This window comes from Sesamum indicum, linkage group LG1 (assembly GCF_026168435.1).
Source record: "Sesamum indicum cultivar Baizhima isolate 11 linkage group LG1, ASM2616843v1, whole genome shotgun sequence".
Taxonomy (NCBI): Eukaryota; Viridiplantae; Streptophyta; class Magnoliopsida; order Lamiales; family Pedaliaceae; genus Sesamum; species Sesamum indicum.
The window spans coordinates 19,594,000-19,619,062 of NC_142657.1; the positions used below are offsets into that span (position 1 = coordinate 19,594,000).

The window sequence follows — 25,063 nt, forward strand, 5'->3', positions numbered from 1 at the left end:
AAAGAAAATCTAATGATCTGTAATTGAGTGATGTATGTTTGTTCAGCAGTGTGTTTGAAGTACTTTTTCCCGTATGATAAACATATCTACACAACTGCTTTTCAAAACACCACCAAAACACATGTTTTATCCGATCAGATGGAATAAATTCCAAGACAATTTCGTAGAAATATATTTAAACTTATTTTAAGAATTAGGGACTTCATAAAAAGAATGATAAGAACGACCATTCAGAGCAACATTGGGTTTCCCAAGGCTGAGGACCCAAGCCCATTTTAGTGGGCTGGTCAAATATCGAAATAACCACAACCCTGTCTGGCCAACCGTTAATGATGATGGAAAGGTAGGAATATGCCACCGATTTAAGAGTGCACGTAGTGTTTGTGTTTAATGTATACGTTTTTACAGCCTTCTGATAACTATCAAAGAGCAAATTACAACAGCAAAAAGCTTCCTACAAAAACTGCTCACTGCCTCAGGGCATAAAATGACCATGAATTAGCTTCTAACCAACTCGGCTTGGGGCACAACTCATGCTGCTAGCAAGTGATATCCCGGAAATGTACGAAAGAAGACGAGTAAAGTTAAAATTCAAAGAGGCGTAGCTCAATCATCCCTTCTTTTCTCCTTGGAGAATACCATGCTACCACCTTCCCAGATTGCAGGAGCCTCAGGGAGTAATTCAAGCTGTATATGACATCTTCCAGCTGGGGTCCATGTTTCCCAGTTGATGATTCAAGGGAAAGCTTTGAGTCTACTCGAAGAACAATGGGCCCGACAACCTGCATCAGTTTTGATACATCAAAGTTGATGGTAAATTTTAAAAGAGGCGTCATATATTTCCATTCTCCCTAGAGAAATATTATCATTTCCCTCCCCATTCAATAGAAACAATTAGGTAGTGTCTTGAATGTTTGCAATGCAAGATCGGGCAGACAAGTCAGAAGGTTACAGGAATGTAGAGAACGTAAAGCTCACCTGCTGCTGAAATATTAAGTCTAGTCTAGGGGAAGATGGTAAATTTGGTGATTGGTAACTTTGTGAACTCCTGAAAAGGTTCGACATGCTTTTGGCTAAAGCTGTAGCTGAAGCAACATCCAAGCGAACATCAACCCTGGTGAGGTCTCCAAATAACTTTCTGAATTTACCATGTTGGAAAGTAAAGCATCCGGAACCAAATAAATCCACACCAAAGCGACCTCTATCTTTAGCCCCGGAAGAACCGTTCACATCAGCAGATAGTAAGCCTTTCCCACCACCAAACCATGCCGCACAAGTACCCCCTAATTGAAAAGAAGGAAAGCAAAAGCATAAATCAAATTACAACGCTCACCATGACATGGAGGCTTAGAGAAAAGGAGAGTGTGTGCTCGCAAAATGTTACGTTAAAATCAGGCGTAGAAATATACATCTGGTATTGCAGTTATTGCTGCCAGAAACATTTACAGGTCTTCCTAACAAATTGAATTGTAACAAATGAACTCATTATTATGGCGTATAATCTGAAGCAACATTACAGGAACTGTTCTCTACAAAATACAGAACCTGCTTGAGGACAAATAAGTTTTTTTCTGGTGTAGCTATGAACTGATCAATCTACATCTAGATGGAAGTAAAGCAAACATCCTTGCACAGTCTAGCAATTAAAGAGTTCATAAACTTTAGTTGTACGACGTCAATAAAAGGACCATTTGACTGCACCATCTGAAGGAAAAAATAATGACTTGCAATGATAGCGAGGGGACTGCTTACAATTAGTTGGGGCAAAATATTTAGAGGTTGTAAAAATATGTTGTGAAGTCTTGGCATTACCTATAATCCCAGATATTGCTGCATGAGGCTCTTTCATATTAATATCATATGCAGGACGCAAATATTCGCCCCTTTCTGTGTGAATTATGAGATCCTGCTTTGTTTCTTTCTGCCTCCATAAGTCCTTCGACTTTTCATAAGAAAAGCCAGCTTTCGCACATACGCCAGGCAATAAAGTGACTGGTGCATCAGCATTAGTGGAATCAAAAGCCTGTGGAGTGCCGCTATTCCTGTGTATGCCAAAACGGTACCGGAATCCTGACTCAGACACAACAGATGAACAGTCCAAGGATACAGATTCAGGAACTTCCCAGTATTTTCCTTTATGGTCTATGAATAGCTCAGGCCATCCTGCTTCTAAAGTAATATCATGATCTGGAAGCTGCAGGCAAAATCGGCATAGAGAAAACATCAAAACAATTGAGGATAATTAAGTCCAGACAGATCAAAAGACCAGACTCAACCACTTGATCAATGATAACACCGGAGGGGGGAAAAAGGAAGAAAGAAGCCTTCACTTTTTACTTGCCATTCATGTAATGACCAATTAAGAGAAACAATATGTCGACAAAGTAGAAAAATGCTAGCCCAAAGATATTGAATTTAAAGGAAAGAACCATAACTGGATTAAGTTTAGGATAAGCAGTATCTGAAAGCTCAGATATCTGAACCAAACAGTGCTTACTTTTCTTTTATTCTTAAGTCTGTTTACTTGTCATAAATCTGGAACAGGTTTGTGAATGCAGTCATTCTAAGATGCTTAGCCTTGCAATAGGTGGTGCACTGCTATATTCTTCCACTCTCTCAACCAATCAAGAGAAAGAAACGTTCCAGAAATTAGACCAAACACCAACAGGAAAATAGTAGAAGTTACAAAATAAAGGAAAATCAGAACCAAACTTGTAAAGGGGACTAATACATCAGGTAAAGAATTTTGCCTTGTGAAAGAGCATAGCCTTGGTGCACTGCCTCTTCCTCTCACCATGCTTTTCAATGCTCAGAAGTAAGGATGACGAGTATGTCAATGGTATCTGCGAGCATAGGTTAATTGCATACAGTGATTTGTCCAGGAAATGCTTTGCAGTATCTTTAAGCAAAGCCAGATCCCATTCTTCAGCAGCAGAAACCTCAGCTTTAATAGAAGATATCAATTTCTTTGGACGCAAATGCCCAATTAATCCAACCCACCTATACATAAAAAACTTGTGATACAGAATCAGTACATGAATTAAAATATTTGCAAATCCAAGCGGAAGCTTCTCTTGAGTGGATTAATAATGACCTCAAAGAGAAATTAAAGTTTTAGTAGGGCATGCAATTCATGGAAATCAACACTTCTCTAAACATATAATATGTTGTGACACATGGATCAGGAAGAGAATTTTTTTTTATAACTATTGCAAGTTGTGAGTTGGTAAAATCTCTTTGTAAGAAGATCCTTGCAACATCATAAAATGTAAACGAACACCATATAGTAAAAGTAAAAATCAAGAGTGCAGCTTCATAAATTGAATCAGAAGTACATCTCAACATAGATAATATGCTCTTCCTATAAGTAATCAACTGGAGCAAGTACTCAGCCCATCAAGACTACAAATGCTATATTTCTTCAGCGGCCCAATGATATGGCATGTGCTTCCATCTGTGAATTTTGAGGCCACACGTACAGAGAGAGCCTAATAGCTTAGCTTCAGAAAAATCAGTTCCAGTGTTCCATAAACTCTTTTGGGAGCCAAATACCATAACCAAACAATAAAATGTTTTTACAATCACTAAGATATTCATATATACAAATGGAAACAGTAACTAAAAGAAGTATATGAAACACCTGTATGTGTGTGAATTGTAATGCATGGACTAATTTGCAACATTCATGTACACTTCATCCCATTCCCCATTCACCAGTACTTCATACGTTTAATTCAGGACAAATAACAATCCACGCACGAAACATCATATCAATATATTCACCAGATAAGATGCCTTAAATCGAGTGAAGCAAACATAAACGTTTTACACTAATTTGCATTGTTTCTAACATTTTCTCAAAAACCCAAAAACACAATAACATAAACTCACACACACATTGCACAAACCAATAAACGCAAAACGGAAAAGGTAAAGAACACCCGCAAACGCCGGAGTCTTGGTGTTCAAAGATTTTACCAGTCTCCAACAGAAAAATTGCCAACAAGGGACTGCAGGGCGAAAGCACCCAGTTCCTTATGATTAGGCGAAGGAACATAAGATGGAACGATGCCCAGAGGAAACCCATTTTTCAGTAAAGACAGCTGCTGAATTCTGAGGACTTTACTCGCTCTTGCACCATCAAGAGGTACGGCTTCCCCCGGAACCCCCTTAGCAACACCGTCAAGGGCCTGCGGAGTTGATACGTTTAAGTCCCAGAACGCCGCATCCATCGCTGTTCTTAAGTAGGCCATGTTTGCTGGGAAAGTTAGCTGGCTTGGGGACTGAGGGTTTGGCGTGATTTCTTATCCTGGAGAGTGACTCTCAGTTTTTAGAAGGGAGTGAGGAGGGAGATACAATGCCTTTCTTTGGGTTTAAAGTTTAGATTAATAGCAATTTGACCCTGCTAAAGTTTGGTTATTGACAATTTGCCCCAGCCTTTCTGTTTTATCTAACCCGTATCCCTTTCGAATCGATAACCGAATCCTCGGGGCATGGCTTGGGTTTTGACGTTTTGTACTTGGATTTATTTTTCTATATTACATATATTTATGAAAATTATGTATAAATTTTATTTATATTTAATATCATAATGGTTGAAAATTCATCTAACTACATCTATATTTTGCATTATTTTTAAGTTAATATACGTCTCTTTTTTACAATTAAAAATAAATAATTAATTATTATTTCTCACGATTTTTATTTATTGAGGGATATTTACTTTTAAAAATTATAATGTTTTATGCTCTCCAATTATTCTCCCTACCACCATTTCTCTTTTCTTTTTTATTTGACTAATAGTCGTCGCATACGATTTTATCAACATATAAAAAGAAAAATAATAATAATAATAATAATATAATTATATATTTATTAAAAATATAAAAATTTACTAGGAAAAAATATATAAAAATAAGGTGAGATATAAACATGAAAATAGTGAATTGAGAGGGAAAAATGTGAGATTATTAAAAAAAAAATTAAAATTACTATTATGATAATATTGTTTTTAAGGAATAAATGAATTAAACATTAAATAGAGTATTTAAAAGTTAGTACGATAATTTTTTTATAATAATATATATATTATATCTACAATTTTCCTCCCTTCCTTAATTCTATTATTTTAATTTATTTTAGTACTATTTAAAATATGACTACTTATTAACTAGAATTATAGAAATATTTACTCCAAATAAACATATTAAAAGAAGGTAGAAACAATTTCATACATAAATATAATTTTAAATGGAGAACAAAATTTAAATAATAATAATAAGGAGTCCGGGTTGTGGGTCAACACCGTAACCAGGCCCAGATCTTCTATTTCCTTCTGAAGGATATGTAAAACCCTTTCAGCAATACAACTTGAAGCAAGAAAGGTGAAAAATGGATCGAGAATCGCTGGAGAAGAGACCTGCGATCCTCGTTGTCGGATCCCCCAATGTTGGCAAGCGAACGCTGCTGTCACGTAAGGCTCTCTATCTCTCCGTTTATCGAGATTTTTCTTTCTTTATTTATATGGAAATTTACTCATACATAGATACATATGAAGATATGTTGGGTCGGTGTATTTGTGTGAAACTTCATGGCAATAAGGAACTTAAATGATGTGAATTGAAGCAGTAGTATGCCAAGTTATTTGATTATCTGAGGATTTTAGAAGAGGTAAATTGTGTTTGTGGGCAAGATGCGAATGTGTGGCACTTACTGTATTATTTACTTGGTAATGAACTTGAAAACGGAGTGGTCCTCGGAGAATATTAAGTTAAAAGCTGTTGAAAGAACTGCAATCTAGCCATGATTTTTGGAGGTGCACCCATAGTTTTGTATTTTACTAAGTTGTAATCATCAGATTTCACAATGATCATTTGAGAAATATTTGAAGTTTCACAAAATTAAAGATTAACAGTGGCAATGCTATATCCTAGTCTTCATACTCTGAAAGAGCATGTCATTGAAGTAGTATTGCATTTTGCTAGTGATGAATTTGCAGTTTTAGTGAAGTATGATTCTGAGTTTCTTTATTTAACATAATAATGGATCACTCAATTATTAGAATGTTGGATATAGGACTACTAAGCGTTGATTTTGAAGATGCGTCTGATGAGTCATCTGAGTTAGTTGTCCGTGGGTAAGTTCCAAGGGCCTATTAGATTGTGCAATCAAGATGTGCTTTTATCTCTTCATAGATCATCACCATCTCGTGACATTGTGAATGTCGTTTCTTTATAAGGTGGACTATCAACACAAAGTACTACACAGCAGATGTTTCAGTATGGATGGCTCATCTTTGTGATGGGTTATCTATTGAAAGCTTTCCAATTTTTGACAGGATAGTTGCCCTGGTGATGGTGTTTGACGTTAGTGATGTAAGCCTTACCCATTGCTCTCTTCTCATATGGGTTTATATCGACTAGTTATTTGACGTCCGAAATTGTGACGCCCATGCTGCTTGATGTACAATATAAAGTCTTATGTAACATAATTATTTCCAGCCCTCATCTCTTGTTGCTCTTAAAGACTGGGTGTCTGGCACCGACATTCAGAGGTTTGATATACTGCTCTGCATCGGTAACAAGGTGGATCTTCTTCCTGGTCATTCAGCTCATACCGAGTACAAGAGACGCTTGCTGAAGCATGGAGAATCTTCTGTTAATCCTCAACCGGACTTCTCAGAGTATGGGATATCTGATACTGAAGGAAGTAGTTTGCTGGGAGATGAAGAGCCATCATGGGGTTTTAAGACCTCATGCTTAGAATGGTGTCTCGAACATAATGTTGAATATGTTGAAGCTTGTGCATCTAATGCTGTTTTTGACAAATGTAAGGCCCTCCCATCTTTTTTCTGACATATCAAAAGGAGACATGTTTCATTGTCTGTCTTACTTTTTTAATTTTTAAAAACTGGTGGATGGAGGTTTCTGGTCAACTTTTTCTATCACGGTTAGCCCCTTTTTTCATCATTGTGATTAGTATAATCATTAATCTTTGGAGACGTTTTATTGAGACAAAGAAATAGATTGACATGCGCAATGTGTACCGGTATGCATGTTCTCTGAAGCATCACATTCTCCTTTTTCAGATTTTTATTGTCAGCAGTTGTAATTGAGTTAGTATGAACTGCTGAATATGGGGGCCTTAGAATGTACCATAGTCAGATGTTACTTGGTATGAAGCCTGTCATAATATACTATGTTCAATGTCTTCATGGAGAAACTTAGGTGATTCTCACTGCCCAAAAAGACTTCTGAAAGTTTCCTAGTTGAGCTGGAAAATTTGTTTGGTATACTTACTCAGTTTCTGGAGATATGATAGTGTTTTAAAGTAACTTCTTCTTACAGGCCTCTCCGTAGATGGTGATTCGCAAGGTGTTGACAGACTTTATGGGGCTCTCTCTGCTCATATGTGGCCTGGAATGTTGTTGAAGTCTGGTGATAAGATAAATGAACCGTCATTACCTGAACAAGAAGGTTGATGTGCTTGCTTGTTAGATTAGCTGCTATTTGTTATTTATGTCAATGTTATTAGGTCCTATCATTCTACTGAAAATGCTCTGTTTAATTTTTTATGCAGAGTCAGAAGAAGAATCTGATTATGAACCTGAATATGAGAAATTATCTTCTGGTTCAGCAGAACCATGGGATGATGTGGGATGGATGTCCGCTGATGGTCCTGTTTCAACCTCGGGAACTGGGGGACCATTGGAAGGGGATCATGACATCTTAGATAGAGATTGTGAAGCCAAATCTGGTGGAGAAGACTGCCAGCCATCAACATCAGCTTCTCAGTTGCCGGAAGGGCTTGACCGAGAAAAAGCAAATGTGGCCCACGAAGGTGACAGAGCATCAGAGCTCGATGAGGATAAAGCATATGATTTTGAGGATTTGGAAATGCTGATGGCTGAAATTGGTAATATGCGCAGTGGGTTGAGATTGATGCCTGATTTCCAGAGGAGGGAAATGGCTGCAAAGTTGGCCATGAAAATGGCTGCTATGTTTGGGGACAGCAGTGAAGGTGAAGAGGAGTTTGATTGATGAGAGTGAGAAAATGTAACATGCACCAAAACTTTGTATGCCAATTACCTTTGCCATCTGATGGTGGAGCTTGACAATCAACTTATAAAGGGAAGACAAACAGATTGGGTATATATGTGATGAAAATTGGGCCTCGGTCAACTGAAGTTTGCTTGCATTCCGAACTGTCAATGTGCTAATTATATGATATATGGGAGGATAGACAGCTTCAAGTTTGTAACTTTCTATGCCATAGAGAAGAACCAGTGAATTCAAGAGGTCAGTACTCGGTGGACATAATGTATTTGTATGAGATTTTGCATCCAGTTTGAATTAATTATATGAAATATTATGTTGTTGAGGGGTGAGATTTTATGTTTCTGGAAGAATATTTGAGTATCATCAGATAATGATTTGGATGAAAGGATCTGCTATCTTCCTTGTTGACTAGAGGGGAGAGGCAAAATGAATCAGTAATTTGGTTAAGGTGAGACGTTTAGTGAGAGGTTCAGAAATTCTTCCTCTTTAACACTACTTCAAATGTTCAACTCCTTTCCTTTTGAGTCACTGCCATGGACCACAGGTGTAAGTCTAAGCTCTCTCTGCCTTGATGCATCTTGGCCAAGGTGTACGTTTATCCTAAAATCTTGTCTATCAAGTCGTACTTAAATCTAGTGACAAGAAATGAGGAGCAAAGCATCAATGAGTAGACAATGGCTGTTCACATAATACATCAGATAGATATCCTAGGTAGTGCATTCACCAATACTCCATCTTCTACCCATTTGGTAGGAGTATTCTTTGATGCTGACAATTGAAGTTTAGCTCAAATTTTATCATTTTAGCTTTAATCTTCACAATCACCATGAAAAATGGTTATTAGTGGTGTGATGTTAGCCTGTGTGCTTGTTTTTCATATATTGTGTAGATACTTCCTTTTTTTGATAGTTTCCCATCCATTCAACAATCTTATTGGGAGGTAAGTCAAATATAATTGCAGTTCGGTCTTAGGGAACTACTTCTGGACAAACTTTGGAGATGTGGCTGATTTCTATCACCTTTACCATGTTTGTATCTCATCTTTGTGCATTTTCTATTTGATCTGTTATGCCTACGTCCCACAATCCGACGGTTGCATCACTTTATAGATCCTAGGTAGCATCGAAATTCAGTCGACCTCATGTACGGTGGAGATCACCCAGAATCTACTATTTCTAGAAGCAATCAACAATTCTGCATGTTGGTTCTTTATGCTCTATGCCCAGAACTAGTAGATTGAAGGTATAGACAAAGGCTAATGATTTATGGAGTTCTTGGAGACTAAGTTACACTTTTGATGGCTTAAGTTATGAAAATATATAGTGCTCAATTACTTTTTTGACTGCTGAATGTGTTTTATGATGCGTATAAGCAAGAAATTATGGGGGACCCAGATCAGTTAAACAAGTGATGTAAGCCCCAGACACGTATGATGGTTTAAAGACATTATGGTTACTTGATGGGAACCAGCAACTCAAAAACCCCAATTCAATCAGATCCACTTGATTGGAATTCCTTTAAAGCACGCTTTGATTTGGATTGTTTTTCTTCAACTTGCATAGTCGTGTAGCAACAGATAATTGTGGTATGGGGCAAAAATTGTCATTCGTGCCTAAATCTTGCACATGGAAAGGTGAAAACTGAGGTTGTGGCTTTGAGTCCTATGATGTCGTTTGTCTTCGATATGTTAGGTAAACCTTGTACATAAAAGATGTAATAAATGAGTCCTCCTTCGATCTGTTAGGTAAACCTTGTACATAAAAGATGTAATAAATGAGTCCTTTGATGTTGTTGGTCTTCGATTTGTTAGGTAAACCTTGTACATTAAAGATGTAATAAACGAGGTTTGAAGTTTTGATTTCGAGTCCCACTGTTTTAGTATCATTGATCTTCCACCCACTAATTATCTCATCATGTAAATTTAGTAGTTGTAGTTATTACCCAGGGATTCATGTTTATGAATGCAGTGAAAAACAGGTTTCTATGATCTGTCGAACGTCCAAAATTCTTACTTATCTTTGTCACAATCCTATAATCAAGTTTTGATTAGCAATAGTTAGCAACAAACCAATCTACATTTAATTATTAATCGTGGCCTCTAGAAAGAAACATAGTATACCAGACACGATTATATTGAGCTGTTGCAAGTTCTAATATTGTGATTATCGCACATGTCTAATGGGCACTTAAGTCCAAGAATGTCAAGACTTTGTATTTAGCACACGCATCATCGAATATCATTAATTATAATTAAAATTGGAACAAATCAAATATCACTAATTTTAATTAAAATTGGAGCAAATATAATCTAATACGATTACCCAACTCATTTAAACCAGACTCGCCCGAAGGCTAACATGTCATCCTCGAGTTTGTTTTCAATCACCTACATGCATTCATAATCCACTCTTGGGAACTGTAGTATGACTCCAACAATAGTCTTCCAATACTGAAGTCAGAGAAGTAGTTAAGAAACGAGCATTGTAGAAAGTTGGTTCCAATTGTGTACTTGACTCTTTTTTTTTTTTTTTTTTGTTTGGTCTGAGAAATGAAAACTGGTAAAATTGACAGTTGAATCTTGTACAGATAACGAGTCAGCATCAGCAGCAATACGATGTTTAACGACAAAGCATGCATTGGAGACATACTTAATTCCAACTGCACAAGAATTGTGTTGTACCTGTACGAGAAAGTATAATACTATAATTCTTATATGATAGATAATTTCTTCAATAGAACCTCAAAGGAATCGGTGAGAAGATACAATAAATCAGACTCTGATTTAGCATATCAAGAGTTTTGATCAGCCTTTACTTCCACATAATTTCTCCCCCAAGTAATGACACATCGAAACTACTCCCCACCCTATCACTTGGACATCTCCTATATAAAAGCATTCCTCGTTGGAACATCAGATATCACAAAAAAAGAACAAGAATTGCCCGTCCTCAAAAACATCATAACACCCCAGGAACCACCCCCATCCCCTCGAAGAACTCGAAAACAATGCCAAAAGAGCAGCCCTTTTCCCTTTTCTTCCTCTCCATATTCATCATCATCATCATGGTCCCAGGATCAGATGGCCAACGCCTGATCAACTCCACATGCGAAACCTTCTCAAAGAACGATCCCAACATTGACTACAACTTTTGCACAACTTCCCTGCAGGCAGCCCCTGCGAGTCAGTGCGCCACCCGACAAGGCCTAGGCACCATTGCCATCCGGCTGATACGTTACAATGTCACCGACACACGTTGCCACATCAAACAGCTGTTGAAGAACAGGAAATGGGATCGCTATGTTAGGCAATGCCTGAGTGATTGCTTTGAGCTTTACTCGGACGCAATCCCTTCTGTTAAGGCAGCTATGAAGCACTTCAACGCTAGACGGTTTGATGATGCCAACGTGGAGATAAGCTCAATCATGGAGGCCTCCACCACCTGTGAAGATGGATTCAAGGAGAGGCAAGGCGTGGTTTCACCTTTGAGTAAGAGGAATGGAGAGACGTTTCAGCTCTCAGCTGTGGCGCTTTCTGTTTTGCGCATGATTCAGACAGAGTCAGGCTGATTGATTGATAGAGTAATCTTGTTTTGGTGTTTGTTTCATGATGTTCTGCAGATTGGAATTCATGACTTATATTTATTCAACTTATGTTGTTTGTTTGTGGAATATGAGTTAATACAGGTTGGTTGGAGAGTTTGTTCACATTGGAACTTCAAGATTACGATACAACTAATGTTCTTGAAGGGCAGCAGTGTTGTTGTTTTTCTTTACTCATTGGACTGAGTGACTTGTACTTGATCTATTCTCTTTAACTTTATATATATATTGGAAAGTGATGTTATATCTTTTCTATCTTACCTAAAATTCTCGATTAGTTATATCTTTATTCATTCTTAAATATTATAACTATACTTTATTCTTCAATTTTTGAAAAATATACCTTATATGGTATCCTCACTAAAAATATTCTATTTACAATTTAATTTTGGATATTAAATACTATATCTAACAAAAGTTTAAGTGATCTTTCAATTTTATTCCTCACCCTACGTTTATTACATAGATCCCAAATAGTTGTTCAACCTTTTCATTTCAAAAGGCTCAAATAATCTGTTTGAGCAGCTGGAGCTGGCTCGACTTATCTTAGGCGATTAGTACAATCCCTGCTTGACAATCTCGAGTACAAGTCTTATAACACTATTAACATCCTATACTGTCTTGGTTTACAATACGCGACAAATTGATGTGAAATATGCTACATTTATATGTAAAAAAAATGCACATTAAAATTTAGCATAACTAGGCATTATTCAAAACAATCAAGCTCGCCTTAACAAGCATTTACAGCAGAAGGAAATTCATGTTGCAGCTTCTCAAAGAAAAGACACTAGATGAGTATTTCCCAGAACTTATGCCTGGATTACGACAAGGATAGTCGATGATCTCCACCACGCCATGGATCACTTAAACAAACAGACAGTAGTGCATTCTTATATCAGAAGAAAAAGTTAAAGATGCTGACAAGATGCCAAGCTAGTTTTGAGGAAAGAAAGCTTACCTCTCCATCGATACATAGGTACAAGTACAATGACATCCATGAACTGTCTCAACTAGCGTCAAGAATTCTCTTTTTTAACTTGTTGAGGGTGAAGGAATAATCTATAGATACACTGTATCTTGGCATGAAAAATGCAAAGGCAAAATGACCTTTCTGGTTCAGAAAGAAATGTTTAGAGATATTCTTTTGTCAAACAGGGTCAAATTATTACTCATCCCAGGATCAAATTTCTACAAATACCACAGTGAAGCAAAAACTAGATACATGTCTAATTGCAGCAAAGAGATGAAAATCGGAAACAAAAGACTGCTGCATAACTTAACTAGCCATTGGATGGTTATAGATGTATTCAATTGCAAGAGGACAGGAGTCAATTTTATCAGCCTCCTTGTCAGGAATTTCCAGCTTAAACTCTTCCTCAAGAGCCATCACAATCTCCACAGTATCTAAGCTATCCAAACCCAGGTCCTTCTGAAAATGAACATCAGGAGTCACCTGCATATTTTAAAATGCAAAATGGTGATATTACTTAATTCCATGTAAGGTGGATATGGATGACAAACATCAAAAAGCAGATAATCCAAATCAAACTCCAGACACGAAAAATTTGAGAATCACGAAATGAGTCTCAATGTTCTGATAATTAAACAGGGGGCCCGAAATTCATAACCATCTCTCTACTAAACTCATTACTTCAAATTTTCATTAATTCAAATAGCTAAAGGAGGTCATTGTGGAAAAGAAAAGAAAAATAAAGAGCACGAGAGTCAGAGACAGAGTGATGGGCTCTATAAATTTTTATGGCAAGCACTAAGTGGTGGACTATTGATTTTGAGACAAATGATAAATCCTGCACCTAATTTCTTGTTCTCTTGACACACACAAGGATGTGGATTCCTTTTCCATAAAAGAGTATAGAGCAGATAGGAACATGCACAATTAGATCTTGACTTAGTATACATACTTTTTAGTTTATATGAATAAGTCAAGCTAAGAGAACATATTACTAGAGGTCTAATTTAATGAGAAACACCGCAGATCCTAAGACGTCCACTATATCAGGTTACAAAGGGGTAGGTAAATCTTGTACATACTACATCACTAAATTTGCTTTTCTTTTTGCAATGAGGATAGCAAGAATATGGGCCCATCTTATCTCCTGTTATATAACTAGAACAAGAGTAAGAAACAAATTCGATGTTTCATCACAGACGAAGAGTTAACATATTATATGTTTAGACTTTAGATATTATGTTAATCAAGTTTGTCTTTCAGGGTAGATTCAGGCAATTTATAGCCTGAGCACATGTGAGCACAAAGAGACCTGACTTCAGCAAAGAGGTTGGGACGATGTTGCCAAATTAAGCCAAACTTGAACCCATTTCCACCCTAGTTGGAATTTTGATTTAAGCGTGCATTTCCATACAAGCCCTTCCACACATTCCTAACACTCAGAAATAATCATATTTGCATAGAATATGTCATACTAACGAAAATAATAAATTTTAAGCACCATATTGAAGTTTTGACAAAAGGATCATTCTTGATTCCATACACCTGAACTTGGTCTTCAAACTAAGTCTGGCCAAGATTATCTATTGATTTCTTTAAAAAGAATTACATTTTTCATCTGTCATACCCTTTAAACGTACTATATTATATCAAGAGAATACTTAACAGGATGCAGGAATCTTTCCTGTCTTTTATCGACTCTCTTACCTCTTAAGCAAAGTTCTAAAGCAGTGAGACAAAAAATTAGAAGTACAAACATCTGAGAATAAAATAATAGCAATGCAGATGATTCTCTTAAATCCAGCAGAAAAATCTATGTTTGAGATTAATGAATTTCTGGTTTAGCAACATTTTCCCCGTTTGAACAGCAATCTTAAAGTAAGATTTTAGTGGAAAGAGACGAAAGAACTTTTGGAACCATTCCCACTCGTTTTCCCACCAATGTGTTGGAACCAATACTGCATTGGAATCATATAGACACTGATACTGCTATCCCATTAAACACATTTTAAGCCTTCCACTTTCTCAGGACTAACAGATAAGCTGATGCAAGCATCTATGCAAATAAAATACAGGATAAAGATCAAAATTATCTGTTTTTTCTTTTGCTTTTCCATTTTCCCTGTATTCATCCCTAAGGAAAGAACAGTGCTTAAAAACCAACATGAAAACCACAGCGAAAATACAATGCTTCTTGAGAATTATCAAGTGCAAAACTGATTCCCCAAAAAAATGTGGGGGAATAGAATAGAAAAAAGAGCCCGCTAACTTCTGTGTGCAACGATTAATGTTTAATCTACCACTTTAATCAATCATATTTATAGCACGACAAAAAATTCCAAATTCTGTTTCCTCCTATGAACTTAAAAAATCTTTATCCATTTTCACCTCTATTCAACAATAATTCTCTGAACTCAAAAAAAATTCCGGACAAAACATAAATCACAATTTCAGCAAACAGAAATCGACAAAACAATTCACAGAGTTGGGCAAACAGAACGCTGCTGACAAAAAAAAAAGACGGGGGGTTGGGGGGGGGGAAGCAGATAAGAGAAATAAAGAGTGTAAACCTTAGAGGGGTCGACTTTGGGGAAGGTCTTGACGACATCAAGAACCCGGTCAATAACTTCCTGCTTGTCGAGGTGATCGTCGCCGTGCGACGACATTGAGCGGACGGCCGTGGTACGGGATCCGTTTAGGAATAGGGTCCGGGAGAGGGGGACCCGAACATGGCGGAGTATGGTGGATCTCAAAGCCGAAGCCATTCTCTCTTCCGATTCCTATATCTGAGAAATGCAGAACTCTCTTCCCTTCGCTGTCTGACTGTGGAGAACTAAACTGAGGTTCTAGGGGTGTTTTCGGAATTTTAGACCAGAGAGGGTTTCTGAATTTGGTTGGTTTTAGGCGTAGCTTAGTTAAAGGCTGGATGTAAGAAAATGCTTTTCGGGGCATAAATACAATTTAATTTTATCCTATTTCCTTAGTTATATACATATACATATATAATATATTGTTTTGTTAGTTTTTATATTTTAATATTAAAATCAGGCAATAATTATTTTTATACACAACTATATAATGTAATATTTACAATTATAAAATAATTTAAAGGAAACGATTTAATTTAAATAATCAATTTTGATACTTTTTATTTGTCTTATATTCACGTAATAATTACATATACTTTCTTGCAATGTGAAGACTTTAAAAGTTTTATGCATAATTGTTTCTGTCAACATGAAAGATATATACGTGTAATTATTAGAACGAGATCTTAATTTTCAAATATTATAAGTAACGAGAAAACATTTGGCCTCATATGCTCAATTTATTTATTTAATTAGAATGCAGACGAAAAATGAGGAGAAAAAAAAGATTAGTTATGTATAGACACATATACGAATTTTAGCCTATCTGTAGGTTTAAGTTTTCAAGATTTAAATGAATTCAACTCGGATTAATATTCCTCTAGAGTCTTATGCACTGCAGAATCAAGTATCAATAAGTAATACTCGTATGATTAATTTTTCATCTAAGTTGACTAGCAAAATTTTATTTATGTATATATATAGATATATACTAATATACATAATATTACCATTGTCATTCATCACGAAAATATAGGATGAAACTCAAACTACAATGAGAGATCTATATGCGGAGCGTAAAATACTAAAACAAGCAAGTCGATAGCCAAACAACAGGCCGGTAATGGAGCCGATGCCTGAATACAACTTCGTCTATCTTTGACAATTTTAAGCTGGAACACCAACCTTGGTATCCATCACTGCTAAGAGTCTATTGCTTCTTCCTACCGTATATCAGTAATAAGGTTTCATGCATTACCACTTACCAGCATGGGTGTCAAATATTAAACAGCATGTAGTCAATCAGAGAATCAGGTCAATGCTAAGTTCTAACTGTATCACACAGCGCAGGATGCAGATTGGTAACTGCAGTTACAAGAACAATCATAAGAAGGACTAGAAAAGAATTTAATCATTAGGTCAACTGGTCGGGCAACTAGAAACCTGAAACACAAGAAGGTTCAGGAGATCGTTACTCAGTGTCATAGACTATCCATCCTCTGATTTGTCTGTCTTGTTTTCACTAGGATTTGAGTTGAATGTTAGACAGGAACTCGTCTGCCTCGCTGACGGACAAAGTACTGCAATAAGAAGCACAAGAACATACCAAAAAGAAAAGAAACCCCGTGAAGATATTAGCATAACAGGCAGAGGCTTCAAAATGCAAATGCAGAGAGGGGCGGGACCTAAAAATGCTTTAATCTATGGAACTGATTTGGCAGCATCGGATCTGGCCATCATCCAAACCTAGTTAGTAAAGGAAGCTCCTCCTATATTTTACCATCAATTAACCCACAAAACGATTTTCTATATTTGTTGCTTATAAAAGATTTCATCATGTTCTTCTGATCAAGCAGCTTAAACAGTTCCCACATATCCCAAATATATCATGTATGAAGTCATCCCGTAATAAAAATGATCAGTATAATGATGTCTGGTTATTGAGTAGAAAATAATTTGTGAGAAAATCGGGTATCATACAGCTGGTACATAGGGTTGATGTAGCATCCAACCAATTATTGGCAACTTCCTGAAGAAAATTGCTATTGAAGGCCGGAATTCACTACATTAAAATGATAGACTGGGTCAGCCATGATGGGAACATTAAAGTTTCTAACCATTTTAAGCACTCAAGTTTACCTGAAAAGAACTACGAAACCATATGCCTCCACAATCATGCCAATAATAGGCCATCCTGTGATTACAAAGAAAAAACCAACACCAAACGAAACAGCAGCCTGTGGAGGTAGCCAACAGCAACGAAAGTGAGAAAGTAGATAATGAGATCAAAATAAACAATGAGACTAGAGAGAGATCCACCCAAGTTTAGTACCTTATAATTCTGGGGTTTCATGAAGAAATGCAGGGAAGACTTCACTCCAATAGTCAATATCATTCCAGACAAGAAGAGGATCTATAAATCACATGCAAAATCCACAGCTAAAAGAAAGCATTGGAGCATAATAGTTAACAGGGGAATAAAATAAAATGGAAACATGAATTCAGTTAGCTTACATTTCCGATTGTTAGAAAACCCTCATCAAAGATAAGCAAGACCCCAGCGAATGTGAATATAAAGCCAAACCCAGTCAATCCTAGTCCAACCTCTGTTAACAAGTGTAAGAAAATAAACATGAAATATAGCATTCAGGTACTGCCATATACAACCATGCGTAACAAGGCTGACAAATTAATACAAAAAAAATGAAAAAAGATCAGTATAAGAAGCTTTACAACTAACTGAACAATCTGAAAGATAGCATGTACTGATTCAAGTGCATGTCACTTCTATGAAGAAAAATGTGAAAGACAAGGGGGACTGAAGATCATTCCAATTGTACAACAGGTGAACGATTACTGAAGCAAACACCATCCGGGATTATATCTGTAGTTGTTAGGACATGCAAATACTGCATTAAATTAAACCTAATTGCCACTCTGGAATCTGGATATGTCATGTATCCTACATGATAACTGCCTCCTATTTATCTTTCTGGCACGCTTTTAACCCAAAATAAAATAGAGAGATCCGCATGTCATATACACAATTAGAATCACAACAATATGAAAAACTTGACAATTGTGCATGGGTGAACTTCATTTTCCATCTCTATGGAAAAAAGGTGTGTAATGCTTCCTATATAAGAAAGCAAGCATGCTATGACAACCAGTATGCTCATAAGAACTTTGAAACCAACTTTTAGATTGGAATATATAAGAGGGTAGTCAAGGCAAGAGAGCTGTCAAATCTTTCACTCAACCAAAACTATATAGATCCACGTATCTTCATTGACAAACAATATCAGCTATAACACTCATTATAAATGCTCGTTGAACCTTGAGTTTCCAAATCTAGGTTACTAAAGTTCAATAAAAATAAAGAGATGCTCAAATTATTAAATACTCACTCTTCAGATCACTTGTCTCAAAAGAAACCATCTTCTTGGAAACAATGCAGAACTTTGATTGTGTAATTTCCTACACACTGCAGAAGAAAAAACCCTCAAAACATAATATTATAACATTACCGAATGAAATAATCACCTTACAGAAGCCATCTTCCTATTTACCATCAAATAAAAGATTATGAGCACACATTTTCAGTCACTTACAAACAGGCCTCCTCAACACAGCTACCTTACATAATAAGAAAATGAAACCAAGGCAATATAATATCAAATCTTCAATTTGAAGTCTCTTCTTATCTTCCCTTGTCTTTCAATCCGCATAAAGGGGTATAGTGCATCCAGTTATATTCCAAATTCAGATCCTCTAGCACAATATACTTGCACCAACCATGTCAACTCACATAATATACTACTTCAATTTCTCAAAAGTCTAATACATAAAGCAAATAACAGACAACAAAGCAGGGTCCCCTACGTAGCCGTACTTTTGAAAATTTAAGCCAATCAACAGAAATAACCCAGCAAACACCATTCTAATCTTTCCGAAAAAGAAAGAAACAAAAAAAGCTAAAGAAACAATCTACGAATTAAAAATTTCTCCACTAAACGTGATACAATCCTGGAATCGCGCACATTATGTATCATCTTCCAAATGCAGTACGGGAAAACAGAAATTATAGAATACGAAAAAATGCAGAAATACAACTCCACTAAACAGATCACTACAACAGAAACAGATTGCACATTAAATTGCGGATTGTTAAATGAAAACTACATGCTGTCTGAGTATGATATACGACAGATATGCATGGAAGAATACGTACATACTTACATTTAACCCCGCGGCGGTGTGTTGTACAAGAGACCGTGGAGAGGAGGAGTTGAATCGTCAATTTCAGCTGCGGTTGTGAATAAGGAGTGGAGCAGTTAACTAGCGTAATTTTCTGTTGTGAATGTGCTTTCCAGTTTCCACTGTGGGCTCGCGGCAACAACCCCAACTCCTTACGGGAATTTTTAATCCATCTGCTATTAATTACATAATAAAATAATTATTATTTTAATAGAAAATATTACTAAATAAAATTATAAGAATTTTATTGAGAGAATAATGGGGAAAAATAAAGAATTCAATGTTTCGTTTCATGCTACATACTCTAATTATGCACCGATTAATATGGACTTCTATTTCATATCTTAATTTGAATTAGATTTGGTTAAATTTAAATTAATTGCAGGCCAACAAATGAAAGAGATTATATTATATTTGCTATATGATTTAATTAAATTCGCCTAAATTTTATCTGGATGAGAAATTATTCTTGATTGTGCATCCACAAATCTATAGGAAAACAACACTATATAGACTTTAATTGTAACATTGCAATATTCAAATTAGCGAAATAACTCCAACAAAAAAGTGCACCATAAAACGCTAATTGCACACTCGACGGGTTATTTATAGAAGTGAAACGCTTGAACAAATATCAATAAGGCCCGAGAGATGGGGTTCCGTTGATAGGGTATGAGAATAAATGTGTTTTAAATGATAAAAATACCCCACATCGGATTTCAAATGTTCAAATAGAATTGTATATGTGCATCTTTTATCTAAATCGGATCGCACCTAACTAATTTAAAAATTAAAATATTTTAGTTAATAACCTCCTAATAAATTTGATATTTGCCAAAATTTTCAGATCCCTAATACTTATTTAAAAATTGAACTGTTTTTGAAATCATTATGATGTCAAACTAGTTTGTATCTTGCGACCCAAATCAAATATTATAGTATTTAGATTCACTTGATCACCTGTATGAAAATAAATAAATGTTAGTCTTATTTTATAATTCTTGTGATGTTTAGCTATTTCAGCCTTTTACTTACTTTATTTGGCAAATACTCATAAAATAACAAAGTTTGGAATACAACAGATCACCGTCACACGATCAAGTTATTAAGATAAAGGAACGGTAACGATCAAATCATGTGCTTCACTTTAAAAACTTCCGCCACCTTTCTGATTTTTCAATATTTTTGGTTCCCCCGCCCCAAAATTAAATAAAAAACAAAATATTAGTGGGGCAGTAGAAAATGCTTTTCCCATTCCTCTCTCATTTACTTGACGCGCAGAGACACGCACAGCGCTCGTCATTAGCAATCTCGCTCATATATTGACGAAAACACCAAACGCGCATCAACTTCACCTCATCGATTTCTCCGGCACAATCTCCGGTCACTTTTTTCCGGCGAGATCGTGATCTTTCCGTCGGAGAAAAGACAGCAATCGATCCGATTCCGAAGGTCCGGTCTGGTTACTGATTCAATCGACCCGAAATTGATTAATGGCTCCGGTTTCGGCTCTCGCGAAGTACAAATTAGTGTTCCTGGGGGATCAATCTGTCGGGAAAACGAGTATTATCACTCGGTTTATGTACGATAAATTCGATAACACTTATCAGGTGCGGGATCAATTCTGCGTGGAGTTGCTGTTTGAAAATTTTGAATTTCATTTTTTATTTTTTGCAAAAATGCCCAAGGAGTATGGATCTGGTCCCTAGTTTCATTAATTGGATCCCTGTTCTTTTAGGTCTTAAGTAATCTTTGCTCTGTTGGTATATGATCTTACTTTTAGTCGTTGATCCGCTACTGTCATTGCCTACAGAATTATTAGTCAGTGGTCCACTGTTAATCAAGGTCCTGAATTCGAAAATTTATATATCTAATGCGTTCTGATTGAGATTCCAATGTCACTAGAAGATTCCTAAAATTTTTCTTTTTGGTCGTGATCACGGTGTCCATCCTGTGCTAATCAGTATTGCAGAATACTATAGATGACTTATTGGAAGCTTATCTAGTCAATTGTTAATTGAACTAATTCTGACTCCAAAACCAGAAGAGTTTGATGATTTTTACGAAGATGTAACTGTTTGTGATATCATCGTCATAATATATCTTAATAGACATCCATGTACTGAAGGTTCTAGTTGATTGTACAATTCGCCTGATAAGCTCAGAATACCTGACAGGAAAGAATGCTGTTATTTGGTATAGTGTCTTCAATGAAGTATTTTCAATTAACTTTGCAGTCATTATTCTAAGAGTTGGTAGTTTACTGTCTGGATACATTAGTTTGAAAGAAGGGAAATCCTTTATTTGTTATGCACAACATTGTATGGTTAGTTGCTGATCTATTATCTATCTGCATAACCTCTCACTGTTCAAATGGAAAGGAAATTAAGAATATCTTTGGTGAGTGGAAATAAAATTCTCAACTGTATTTTATGTTCTGTTCAGGCTACTATTGGTATTGATTTCCTCTCCAAGACAATGTATCTCGAAGATCGAACTGTACGTTTGCAGCTTTGGTAAGATATCATTCTTGACAGAGATGATGCCCTGCATGTCTCCTCAGATGTACATTTCTGTATTGCAGTCTTGTTCAGATTTTTCTGCCTGATTTATCTTGCATCCCCTTTAATATTTTACTAGTGATACTAATTATAAGCAAATAAACACTTCTGTTGGGTAAGAACGAATAGCAATGACTATGCTGGTGCTCCTCATTCACTCTTCTCCAGCTTCTCAATTATGGTTATGCTAATTCCATTATTTTATCACATTAGATAAATGACCTTCTCCTCCTGTGTGTTCAGGGATACCGCTGGACAAGAGAGGTTTAGGAGTCTCATCCCAAGCTACATAAGGGACTCCTCTGTTGCGGTCATAGTATTCGATGTTGCAAGTATGAGGTTCTTTCTTAATAATATAATTGAAGTAATATTTAATTTTTCTAAAGGAAATTGTCTGCTTTGTTATCGGATATACTTTTTTAACTTCATGCTGAAAGTAATTTATGTTTTTCATGGTATCCTGTGACTGAATTTCATAAGTTTGCTCAATTTTGTGACACTGATGATGTTCTTCATCTATCAGGCAGACAATCCTTTCTTAATACCGCAAAGTGGATCGAGGAGGTTCGCACTGAGAGAGGAAGTGATGTTATTATCGTCCTAGTAGGCAACAAAACTGATCTGGTTGATAAGAGGTAAATAATTTTCTGATTTGTTGCTTTTGTTTATCTTTGGTGTTTCCTTTAAGCATTAGGGATTCATCTAATAAATTATTCTGTTTGCTTAATTTATTGATTATTTTACACGTGCATATGATATGAGGGTTCAATGTTGAACTTATAGTTGCAATGACAAATCAGAGAGGAAGCAAAAACTTAACCATTTCTGTTGAATAGATTTCTGCAAGATTTATTAGAAATTTAATCTGTACATGCTCTGTAGAAGTACAAGTTCTATTTCATGATGTTGCTAGACACATTTGTTACTGCAACATACGATTTTATTGAATGAAATCAAAATTTGATTTCAATTTGGGCACATTCAGAGGATTTTATGCATACAAAACACCAATTTAATTCTGGTGCTTGGCACCAGTGCTCCTAAAGATGAGCTGCTGTTTTACAATGCTGAGAAAGTTTTAATATATTGAGTTGGGATGCTTGTTGGCTCTCAGAAATGGTCTGTGTGCTAGTTAATAAATTTATACTTCAGGAATGGAAGTCAATTTGCCCTCTTATCCCTAGCTAAAGATTGGAATTGTCTGATATTCACCAAAGGAAACTGAGACTAAATGGCTGCTTGTAAAAGGTTTAACATGTGATGGAGATATGATTGATGGAGAAACAGACAAACTTGGTAAGGAGCTTCTTAGTAAACAATCTCACTGAATCATATCTTAAGCTTCATAGGTCCTTGCTTCGTCAACATTTTACAATGTCTATGATTTCAACCTCAAGATCACCACTGCTTTAATGCCCTAGAAAAATAGACTATTTTGTAGCTTTAAGCATATTTTAGATACAAGAAAAAAATTGGTGTCATCACTTCCAAAATTAATTTCGCTCTTTTTCGCTCAACGTGTGGAAACTAATTGCAGGCAAGTTTCGATAGAGGAAGGAGAGGCCAAAGCTCGTGACCTTAATGTCATGTTTATTGAGACTAGCGCTAAGGCTGGCTTCAATATAAAGGTACATTCTGCAACTTGCTCGCTTCTGATGTTGAATTTGGTATTATTGTCTGTTTCTCCAAATCTTATTAGTCATATGATGGATGAGAAACTTTAGTGTGTCATCAACATACTAGATTTCTAATGTAGCCCTCAGTTTGCCTGGGTTCTTGATGTTGTCTGTACCACCGCTAAATAAATTAACTATGAAAAATAAAATAAAATACAGCTTTGTGAATTCTAATCTTTACATGCGAATTTTTTCAGGCATTATTCAGGAAGATAGCTGCAGCATTGCCAGGAATGGAAACTCTATCATCAACAAAGCAGGAAGATATGGTGGATGTCAACCTCAAGTCTAGCAACACAAACGCAGCTCAGTCGCAACAGCAGTCAGGAGGATGCGCATGCTGATGACATGAACCGGAAACTTTGCTTTTTGCTCGTCATATTTTGGTTGGACAATATTTGCATCTGTAAAGTCCTAATTACTGATAGCAATGAATTTTGGTTGTGATTGTCAAGTATTTTAAGTAGTAAATTGTCATGCGTACTGTATTTCTATTTGTCATCTTATCTGTATCATTTGGTGAACAATGGTTATTAAGACTTAACTATTTTCCTGCTTCTGCAGCCGCCCCCCCACCCCCCAGCAGAAGATAACGTTGAATATATATGATGACCTATACTGACATCAAGATATTGTTACACTATAGGATGCATCATCTATTTGTGGGGTTAATTGGTTATTGACGTCTTAAATATCTCAGTGAATGGAAGTGAGAATTATTTGACTGGTTGTGGAATTTTACAAATTAAATCAACAAATATATGTTTGCAGTGCACAATGCAGGCATGTTGCCCGTTATTTGCGGAGTTACTTTATTCAAAGGGAACAAATACTGTTACTGTTGGAGTAATTTCAAATACGAATTTCTGCAAAATACTCTTTAATGAATTGATTGCTGTTTAGACAAGGGTGCAAGTACCGACTTTAGCACACCTGATCGTGAACTGTAGTCGTCGTCATGTTGAAGAAAAAGACGCGGTCGAGATATCCTCACTTTCCTTTTACACTCCATCCATGAAATAACCCAACTCGTAATTGATACTAATTCCGGGTTCCTTATACATCTTCCAAACAAAATGATTGTCAGAGCATATCAACAATTGAAGGGTCTCTCACTCTGTTCCCAACCGACTAAAGAAAAGGAAACAACAACACTAGACAATATGTATGAAATATATTACACAAGTTAAGTTGTAGTAAGGTATGTAACAGAGTTATATGATTAAAGTGATATATGTGTTGCAGTATAAAATAGATGATAATGTTAAGAAAAAATCTGTGTACCCAATAGGAAATAGGAAATATGTACCACCGCACACGAAAAAGGCACGAGCCAATAATTGGGGTGTTT

General features: G+C 36.1%; 6 protein-coding genes across 12 annotated transcripts; 3 read left to right on the top strand and 3 right to left on the bottom strand.

Annotated features, from left to right (window-relative positions):
* Positions 1–330: 330 nt before the first annotated feature.
* LOC105167400 (protein TRIGALACTOSYLDIACYLGLYCEROL 4, chloroplastic) lies at positions 331–4,351 on the bottom strand. The gene is made up of 5 exons (XM_011087106.3): positions 3,979–4,351; positions 2,751–3,000; positions 1,813–2,194; positions 979–1,283; positions 331–782 (listed from the first exon to the last, which is right to left on the bottom strand). The coding sequence occupies exons 1-5, from the start codon at positions 4,251–4,253 to the stop codon at positions 585–587; spliced, it is 1,410 nt and encodes a 469-aa protein (XP_011085408.1). The 5' UTR covers positions 4,254–4,351; the 3' UTR covers positions 331–584.
* A 950-nt stretch (positions 4,352–5,301) lies between these two features.
* On the top strand, positions 5,302–8,386 carry LOC105167393 (GTP binding protein). The gene is made up of 6 exons (XM_011087092.3): positions 5,302–5,473; positions 6,076–6,136; positions 6,239–6,374; positions 6,501–6,828; positions 7,347–7,475; positions 7,579–8,386. The coding sequence occupies exons 1-6, from the start codon at positions 5,392–5,394 to the stop codon at positions 8,037–8,039; spliced, it is 1,197 nt and encodes a 398-aa protein (XP_011085394.1). The 5' UTR covers positions 5,302–5,391; the 3' UTR covers positions 8,040–8,386.
* Positions 8,387–10,791: 2,405 nt separating this feature from the next.
* On the top strand, positions 10,792–11,901 carry LOC105167385 (putative invertase inhibitor). The gene has a single exon (XM_020691865.2). The coding sequence runs from the start codon at positions 11,064–11,066 to the stop codon at positions 11,622–11,624; it is 561 nt and encodes a 186-aa protein (XP_020547524.1). The 5' UTR covers positions 10,792–11,063; the 3' UTR covers positions 11,625–11,901.
* A 752-nt stretch (positions 11,902–12,653) lies between these two features.
* Positions 12,654–15,505, bottom strand: LOC105167376 (acyl carrier protein 1, mitochondrial). The gene is made up of 2 exons (XM_020698753.2): positions 15,201–15,505; positions 12,654–13,113 (listed from the first exon to the last, which is right to left on the bottom strand). Exons 1-2 carry the CDS (start codon positions 15,393–15,395, stop codon positions 12,937–12,939), a joined length of 372 nt encoding a protein of 123 aa, XP_020554412.2. The 5' UTR covers positions 15,396–15,505; the 3' UTR covers positions 12,654–12,936.
* Positions 15,506–15,983: 478 nt separating this feature from the next.
* LOC105167363 (vesicle transport protein GOT1) lies at positions 15,984–19,592 on the bottom strand. Of its 7 annotated transcripts, none has more exons than XR_016066975.1 (8): positions 19,458–19,592; positions 18,626–18,702; positions 17,733–17,824; positions 17,551–17,631; positions 17,358–17,455; positions 17,199–17,280; positions 16,694–16,798; positions 15,984–16,583 (listed from the first exon to the last, which is right to left on the bottom strand). XR_016066975.1 is itself a non-coding variant. In XM_088884191.1 (7 exons), exons 2-6 carry the CDS (start codon positions 18,654–18,656, stop codon positions 16,741–16,743), a joined length of 360 nt encoding a protein of 119 aa, XP_088740317.1. In that variant the 5' UTR covers positions 18,657–18,702; positions 19,458–19,592; the 3' UTR covers positions 15,984–16,583; positions 16,694–16,740. The 7 variants fall into 7 exon arrangements, 3 of the variants coding, with proteins under 3 accessions (XP_088740317.1, XP_088740309.1, XP_088740312.1); XR_016066969.1 differs by having other exon boundaries at positions 16,662–16,798; XR_016066972.1 differs by having other exon boundaries at positions 16,662–16,798; positions 19,450–19,592.
* A 1,117-nt stretch (positions 19,593–20,709) lies between these two features.
* On the top strand, positions 20,710–24,269 carry LOC105167357 (ras-related protein RABH1b). The gene is made up of 6 exons (XM_011087042.3): positions 20,710–21,085; positions 21,921–21,991; positions 22,280–22,368; positions 22,560–22,671; positions 23,574–23,664; positions 23,910–24,269. Exons 1-6 carry the CDS (start codon positions 20,969–20,971, stop codon positions 24,054–24,056), a joined length of 627 nt encoding a protein of 208 aa, XP_011085344.1. The 5' UTR covers positions 20,710–20,968; the 3' UTR covers positions 24,057–24,269.
* Positions 24,270–25,063: the final 794 nt, after the last annotated feature.